The 9,079-nt window shown below is 47.7% G+C and overlaps 1 protein-coding gene across 1 annotated transcript; it reads right to left on the minus strand.

Moving 5' to 3' along the window:
• Positions 1-1,250: 1,250 nt before the first annotated feature.
• On the minus strand, positions 1,251-6,548 carry LOC133353590 (cytoplasmic phosphatidylinositol transfer protein 1-like). Its single transcript, XM_061569953.1, has 3 exons — positions 5,528-6,548; positions 4,697-4,760; positions 1,251-4,134 (listed from the first exon to the last, which is right to left on the minus strand). The coding sequence occupies exons 1-3, from the start codon at positions 5,666-5,668 to the stop codon at positions 3,866-3,868; spliced, it is 474 nt and encodes a 157-aa protein (XP_061425937.1). The 5' UTR covers positions 5,669-6,548; the 3' UTR covers positions 1,251-3,865.
• Positions 6,549-9,079: the final 2,531 nt, after the last annotated feature.

A 9,079-nucleotide genomic window follows, 5' to 3' on the forward strand; every position in this document is an offset into this window, starting at 1 on the left:
CCTTTTTCACCAAAATTCAGTTTTCCAAAAAAATTCGACTCTGACTCTCAAGGCGAATGCATGATCAGATTACTCTCCTGCATTACTTCATGTTTTGACACTGACAGCACAATAATTAGTGTCATAAATGTTACTTGGGAATCAGAAGGAGACGTTGAATACTGCTACAAAAGCTCACACAGCAACGTGCTTCAGCAGTGGTTGTTCCAATTCAAATTAAATTGTGAGCGACTGTCGTCAGACTGACGTCAGAGATTGCATTCTCAATGGCGCGATAAATTGTGGAGAAGCTGGCAAAGTGGTCAGCAAAGAGGCGAATCGACTTTACAATTCATGCCAGCATCACAATCTTTCAACACATTTGGGTGTAACCATAAACGCAATTCATATCTATATTTAATATAATGACCCACTTCATATAAAGACCATGGTATGCAACCATAAAATGACAGAAATACACAATTTGTAATGTTGCATTTTTCGATTCATAAAAAGCTACAAATTAATATTGTACCTTATTAAATAAAAGCTGAACAATGTGGTTTTAGGACTTATAACGTAATGCAATTCACCTTTTATGTATTAACATTTCCAAAAAAGATTTTACTATGCAAGATACATTATGTTCAATAAATATAACGTGTACCACAATACAAAACTCTATGTTTGAACATCAAATTACGCTTCAGTCTGCTGGAAGTGAGGATATTTATAACCCTGCACACATTTGCACAAACCCTCCATTCCTCCAGTCCTTGCATGCCCAATACATTTTACCAATCCTCATTCATATACAATGGGATGGAGTGGAGGTGCAGCTAACGCACTGCTCTCCGAGCCCCTCGACCTCAGTACAATTCCTGCCTTCGGCTAACATAAGTGACTGGGTCGCTCCCTTACCAATTCGCACTGACCAGCATGGTGAAGTAAGGTCAAACAACCCCAATGACCGACAGGGTCAGGGGAGACCTTCCGACGCAAGTGGAGTAAAACACATTCCTGCAGAGGGAGCTGGTAGGAACGTTGGGTTTCTCGGTCAATGGCCAGGGTCAATGGCGGCGTGGTGTATTCCGCAAATATGGCCGACTGTGAGGGCGGGTACAAGCCGGCGTGAGTAGGTTAAACGTTGAGTTTTATAAGGGCACCACGGGGTGACCAGCCACTCCCCACCCCCCACCCAGCCCCACCCAACCACTCCCCACCCAGCCCCTCCCCACCCAGCCCCTCTCCACCCAGCCCCACCCCTCCCATTTTTGGATGCACGACGGACGGACGGACACAATAATCCCCTGTGGGCTGGTGGAACCAGATGGTTCCTACCAGTATTAGTACTGCTATATGCGTACAATGTAAACAAATGAATGTGCGTTTCAATGGTTAATATTTGCAGACAGTTGGCTTAGCATACACCAGCAAGTGGTTGTAAACGTCAGAGGGGCAGTGGCATGGCTATCGAGTGTGCAGACGATGCAACTGCACCGGGGCCCACAGGCCGTTGGGCGCCAGGCTACACACAGTTGGGAGCGCCGACACGCAAGGGTTTTATTTATTTATTTCCTTCTTTTCCCAAGGACCATGCCAACTGGCGCGACGCGACTGGCATGTCGGTAGAAAGTCTGGGGGCATATGCACTGCTGAACTCAAGCCTCCGCTCTCAGAAAAGTCAACACAATCAAGCATCGAGCTTTTAGGGCTTCTGCCAGCAGACTGTATCTTGACTGACTCGAGAGCTTGACCGATTCCGTGAAAATGGCGCGTATCACTCGACCAAGGGGGCAGCCACTCTATAGAAGTTGGGGGTGTTCTAATCGGCGAATGGCTGCCTGTTCTTGCCGGGTAGATTACAGATGGGATCTGGCCAGTACACCTCCCTACCCCCATCACTTTCTCACAAGTAGGAATTCTACTGCACTATATATTACATCTTCTTGGTTCTTTCGGTAAAGTCACGTTGAAGGGAAATAATAAAAGAATAAAAAGAAAGCATAATACAATAATATCATTATTTTTATTTTTTATTTCCCTTCTACGTGACTTTACCGAAAGAACCAAGAAGATGAATCCCTGCAGTCACGAAAGCCTTAAATCGATATATATTACATCTCCATTCCTGGCCACTGACTTGAGTATTGAGCTTACTGTTTGAGTGCTGTGTATTTCAAGAGTCCATAATCAGCACAATTCGCATTTGCATCACACACGAATAAGAAAAGATATACGAACTAAAACAAATACCGTGATTTGTCCAAAATGATTCTTCTGTCCCTTCCGAAAGCTGACAAACATTGCCCTTCACAAAAACAAAACAATAACCACCGTGAAATAGTGATCCTCTTGCACTGACCGGACAATCGTTTGTGTGGCTGTGACTGTCTACTAACACCTCCTCTCCCATGGGGGATTTCATGTCACCTAAACAGCCGATACAGAAGACCAAACGAAAGTGAAAATTAAACTGCAATGATACATATTACAGTATAAATACAGAATTGTTACGAAAAATATTCTAAAGGCAGTCACAAACCGACAATGAACACTTTGCTGTAATGTTTAAAACAGTCACATCTAACATCTATTTATTCTATGATATGACTAGAAGCTCAACACTGGGATGGTGGAACTTTGTTTTTATATCAAATCGCACTCAAATGTTTTTGACTGCCCCTCATTCTGGATTATTATATAAGGAGGGTAAATAATGTGACTTATTTTCATCAAAGTATTTGCTTAAGTTGAATAACTTGCCTCTTGGATGTGTCTTCGGGTTGTACTTTGCATTGTACAAGATGATGTACGATTAACACGCTTGGCTATGTATGGTGCGCGAAAGAAGTTAAACATACATGTCCAAAATCTGACTCCACGTGCAAAACGTTAGACATCGTACCAAACAATGCACAGTACGACCCGAAAACACATCGGATAACTATTCAGCACAATCATGGTAACCTACACAGCTGTTACTGCGTGATGTGTACTGTGATTTACACATTGATTTTCCAGTAGCATTCTGATTAGAGTTTCTGCCATGACATTATTTTGATGTAAATATTCATATTTGGGATTCCTAATTTGAAAGGCGCTTTATAAAGCTGATTTTATTATTGTGCATTATTTGACAAAATAATTAATAAATGTGTACATTTTATATCCTACTCACAATGTACATTTTATTATTGTTCATTTTCCAAATTTGCATCGAATAAACATCAGTTGTTTGAGTCAACCAGTGCAATGGAAACTCAAGATTTATGAATATAACTTTCCAATGCAAAATATAACAAAAACATACATTTACGAACTAATGCAGCTCCTGAATCCTTTCTGTTGAAGCAAAAGCGCAAGTACCTCTATTTTTGGCCACTTTTGGCATACTCCAGAATAAATTATGGCAACAAAAGCACATTGCAACTTCTACATTTGACCACAAAAATATCTCACATCCTGTCAAACGTAATCTAAAACATCTAACTTGTGCAACTACGTGTGGGTGACTATATTGAGTTTTGAGGCCATTGGCACCAGTGTGCGTGTGTGTATTATCCGTGAATATCCCCAGGCAGTGGAGACAGTGGGGGGTCCACATTCAGTCAGTGGTGATGGCTCATTTGAGTGTTCCAGCGAAGGTGGTGATGCTGCTGGGTGTGAACCGCAGAAAAAACATCCTCTCTTGGCACCAATCTGCCTCAGATACAAGAAGCAGCAGAGTCATGGTGGGCAGGAAGGTTGTGTTTTTGGCATTGTGTTCTTTTCCGCTGGGCCCCGTTTACAACGCGAGAGTTTCTTCGGATGAGAAAAGCTGCCGCACCGCGAGAGGGTGGTGGGCGGTGGTCCTCAGTTTGCCGAGTCAGTTGTCGAGGCTCGGTCAGGGTAGGCTGCTCGGACGGCAGTGACTTTGCGGCAGTGTGAGCGTCTCCGGCGCCGACGTCTTGCGCTGGCGCTCCTTGGGCGGCCCCAGGAAGTCGGGCGGCTCGGAGGTGATGGGCGTAGAGGGGGCGCTAGGTGGCGCGCTGCGTGTGACGGGCTGCACGGCCGGCTCGCAGATGAGAATGACGGGTGGCAGGATGCCCAGCTTCTTGTTGGTCGCCTCCTGCGTGTTGCGCTCATACTCCCGCACCTCCTCCATCGTCATTCCTGCGCAAATGGCGGCATAGCCAGGGCGTAATTTCAGCCAGAGCAATGCAGGACTCCTGGCATACCCCATCAAGTACACCTCTTGCTATGGCAGTGGATAAGAATCACGTGCTACCTTCCAGTCCTCCAGCAACGTGTAAAATATTCAGTGAGATCTTAAGCTCTGGGCATAGCTTTTGAGGAAGCTGGATTGCCTGGAGACGACTCTTTTATATATATATAACAGAACAGTTTAGGGGGGAAATACCCAGTTAATATAGTCAGCAACCTATAACTTAGACCGCTATACACATGCCGAGTAATTGAATAGTCTCAAACATGGTCAATTCTGTGCTATCTAACACACATGTAATGCTAATAATGATTATGATTCAGCATCATCCTATACGCCAAAGCCGTTAGAACCGGTGAGTGCATATTTATTTATTTATTTCCAAAAAGTGTATGCCTCTCGGTATCCCTTACACTTGTTTACCACAGGTCTCCCTTGACAAACAGACTTTCAGTCTCAATCGCCTCTCCCCTGCTTATAAACAATGGGGAATTGTGATAGTGTCCTTACCGTACCACTCGTCCACCCACGCGAAGGCCTGCCTGTGTCCGGTCAGGAGCACATCCCTGATGGCCTGCCAGAGTAAAACCCCAGAAAGGTCAGGCAAGAGAAGACAAATGATACAAGAACAGCTTGTCAATGCAGTGTCATGCCTCGCAGGTGCTTTGTGCAATGACACTGCCAGACAGTGTCAGCAGAGGGTGATATGCTCTTACTCATCACAAAACAGCACTACTCTGCCTCAAGAAGCCAACACTCACACTCTGCAAATCACGATAAACCTATTGGACAAGAGCATGCGTGCGGGCTGGCAAGGAGAGTAACAATGCCACACACGAGGTGATTTCCAGACAACAAAAGCCACGATGGTGACAAAGAGATCGGTCCTTACATCACGTACACTGCTTGCCACTTGACCCCCAACTCCAATTAGTCAAACTTCTGGCCAACGATGGTGATAATGTGCTGATGATTCCTAACAAGGTTGAACCCGGTATACAGTTGTCCAATTTCCCTTCTGCTTTATAAAATAAGATGTTCATGATTGACTAGTTTGAGTTGTAATAATAATTATCTATCCAGGAATGCCTTAATGAGTCCTAAGACACTTTTTTTCATGTAGGCCTTACATTGGGATATTTGGCCATTGCTGTTTTAAATGTGGGAGAAAACTGGAGTACCCAGGCAAAACTCATGTATATGAGGAAGTAACATCATCATCACGGTGATATCTGACGTGTAACAAATATGTTCCGTTGGTAAAAAAATAAAAAAAAATCTATTCGTATCGCCTGTGTAATGTGTCGATAAAATCAGGAAGTTGGTGACCCTGTGGCTCACCTTGTGAACAAACTGTTCGACTCGAGTCTGGAGCCCCCACACTTCGAACTTGACGGTGACCAGCTTGTAGGAGCACATGACAGGCGTCGTGTCATTCCGCCAGCCCTCCAGCAGCGGCCCGCGGGCCGTACGCGTCGACATGAACCCCCGTAGGTCCTGGCTCGTGTTATGCACAGACAGAGGAGCCCCATAAAAACAATATGAAGTACAATTGGACTACAAAAAAGGTGCTTTATTTATGATTCATAAGATTTACAGATCTTTTCCGACACGAGTAGATTGCAGAACCGGCTGGCAGCAACTAACCCTGGACAGTAACGGCACTGATTTACATGTAGCTGGGGAGAACACCACGTGGGTGGGTGAATAGATAGGCTGAACAATGAAAGTCCCCAATTGTATCCCGATTATGCTGTAAGCATTATGAATTGAGAATAAGAATCCATTCAAATCACTGGTACAGCAGTGCAATCGTTTGTGTTAGAGGCCAGCCCATGGAAGCGGCAATCACAGAACTACTTCTGAAAACACTTTAAGTAATCTCACATCTGCACATTATTGGGCAGCACTTTTCCAACTGCCCTGGTAGAGAGAGTAACATTTGTCACATGACAGTAAATCGTATTTTAATACTCAGATTTGGATTCCAGCTAATTTAAGTTCAGAACCAAATGCACAGTGGTGTTATTGTAGTGCATTCATTGGTGACAAGGGCTCAGACCATCAACTAACTACACTTGAGAACCCAGTTTAATCAGGGGAAGCTGCCTGGATTTGAACCCAGGTTCTCAGTGGTACCCACTCACCACTTGGATAAGCCACCGACTTTTTGCTCTTATATTTTGTACTAGCAGAAGTACCCGGCGTTGCCCGGATGAAAAATATATTTCTTAATAACCTTACATATATACACAGATACTAAGGTATTGTCAAAGCCCGGTGGGCTTTGACAATACCTTTCACCACTCACAACTCACCCTCACCACTCATCCTCACCACTCACCACTCCCACTCACTACTCACCATTCACCCTCACAACTCACCAATCTCCCTCACCAATCTCCCTCACCACTCACCCTCACCACTCACCGTCACCACTCACCAATCACCAAACACCCTCACCACTAACCCTCACCACTCACTCTCACCATTGACCCTGACCATTCAGCCTCACCACTCACCACTCACTTCTCACCATTCACCCTGACCATTCAGCCTCACCACTCACCCTCACCACTCACCCTCTGCCTCACCACTCACGCTTACCACTCACCCTCACCACCACCACTCACCCTCACCACTCACGCTCACCACTCACTCTCTCCCTCTCCACTCACCCTCACTACACACTAATCACCCTCACCACTCACCCTCACTACTCACTAATCACCCTCACCACTCACCATTCATCCTCACTACTTACTACTCACCTTCACCACTGCCCCCACCACTCACCCCTAACCACTCACCCTCACTACTCACCATCACCACTTACCCTCACCACTCACCACTCACCCTCACCACTCATCCTCACCACTCACCATAAACCCTAACCAATCACCCTCACCCTCACCACTCACCCTTACTACTCACCACTCAACGTCACCACTCTTCGTCACCACTCACCCATCACCATCACCACTCACCATCACCACTCACCCTCACCACTCACCCTCACTACTCACCATCACCACTCACCCTCACCACTCACCCTCACCACCACCAATCACCCCTCACCACTAACCCTCACCACTCACCCTCACCACTCACCTTCACCACTAACCCTGACCCCTCCCTCACCACTGACCACTCACCCTCCCCACTCACCCTTCCTACTCACTACTCAACCTCACCACTAACCCTCACCCCTGACCACTCACCCTCCCCACTCACCACTCACCCTTCCTACTCACCACTCAACCTCACCACTGACCACTCACCACTCACCCTTACCCTCACCACTCACTCTCACCACTCACCCTTACTATTCACCACACACCCTCACCACTCACCCTCAACATCAACACTTGCCCTCACCACTCACCATCATCACAAATCCTAACCACTCACCCTCACCACTCACCCTCACCACTCACTCTCACCACACCCTCAGCACTCACCCTCCCTACTCACCCTCACCACTTAACCTCACCACTCAACCTCACCCCTCTCCCTCGCCACTCTCCCTCACCACTCACCGTCACCACTCACCCTCACCACTCACCACTCACCCCTCACCATCACCACTCACCCTCACCACTAACCCTGATCCCTCACCACTGACCACTCACCACTCACCCTCACCACTAACCCTCACCATCACCACTCACCCTTACTACTCACCACTCAACCTCACCACTAATCCTCACCACTCACCCCTCACCCTCACCACTCACCCTCACCACTCACCCTCACCACTCACCCTCACCCCTCACCATCACCACTCACCCTCACCACTCACCACTCACTCTCACCATTCACCCTCAGCATTCTGCCTCACCACTCACCACTCACCCTCACCACTCACCGTCATAACCACCACTCACCCTCACCACTCAACCTCACCCTCACTACTCACCATTCATCCTGACCAATCACCACTGACCAATCACCACTCACCACTCTCCACTAACCCTCACCACTCAACCTCACCACTCACCCTCACCACCCACCCTCACCACTAACCCTGACCCCTCCCTCACCACTGACCAGTCACCCTCCCCACTCACCCTTCCTACTCACCACTCAACCTCACCACTCACCCTCACCACCCACCACTCACCCTTCCTACTCACCACTCAACCTCACCACTGACCACTCAGCACTCACCCTTACCCTCACCACTCACTCTCACCACTCACCCTTACTATTCACCACATACCCTCACCACTCACCCTCAACATCAACACTTGCCCTCACCACTCACCATCATCACAAATCCTAACCACTCACCCTCACCACTCACTCTCACCACACCCTCAGCACTCACCCTCCCCACTCACCCTCACCACTTAACCTCACCACTCAACCTCACCCCTCTCGATCACCACTCTCCCTCACCACTCACCGTCACCACTCACCATCACCACTCACCCTCACCCCTAACCCTGATCCCTCACCACTGACCACTCACCACTCACCCTCACCACTAACCCTCACCATCACCACTCACCTTACTACTCACCACTAACCTCACCATCATCCTCACCACTCACCCCTCACCCTCACTACTCACCCTCACCCCTCACCATCACCATTCACCCTCACCCCTCACCACTAACCCTGATCCCTCACCACTGACCACTCACCTTCACCACTAACCCTCACCATCACCACTCACCCTTACTACTCACCACTCAACCTCACCACTCCTTCATCACTCACCCTCACCACTCACCCCTCCATGACCACTCACCCTCACCACTCACCCATCACCATCACCACTCAACCCTCACCACTCTCCCTCACCACTCACCACTCACTCTCACCATTCACCCTCACCTCTGCCTCACCACTCACCCTCACCACTCACCCTCACCACTCACCACTCAC

The sequence above is a fragment of the Lethenteron reissneri genome, chromosome 44 (assembly GCF_015708825.2).
Source record: "Lethenteron reissneri isolate LAM-NWPU_2019-01 chromosome 44, ASM1570882v1, whole genome shotgun sequence".
Taxonomy (NCBI): domain Eukaryota; kingdom Metazoa; phylum Chordata; class Hyperoartia; order Petromyzontiformes; family Petromyzontidae; genus Lethenteron; species Lethenteron reissneri.

Excerpts from the sequence above, each read along its gene's own strand:
- LOC133353590 (XM_061569953.1), bottom strand. The coding sequence starts at position 5,668 with ATGTCGACGCGTACGGCCCGCGGGCCGCTGCTGGAGGGCTGGCGGAAT. Across the intron at positions 4,761-5,527 it reads TCGAACAGTTTGTTCACAAG|GCCATCAGGGATGTGCTCCT; the intron begins GTGAGCCACAGG and ends TTACTCTGGCAG. Across the intron at positions 4,135-4,696 it reads GTGGGTGGACGAGTGGTACG|GAATGACGATGGAGGAGGTG; the intron begins GTAAGGACACTA and ends CCATTTGCGCAG.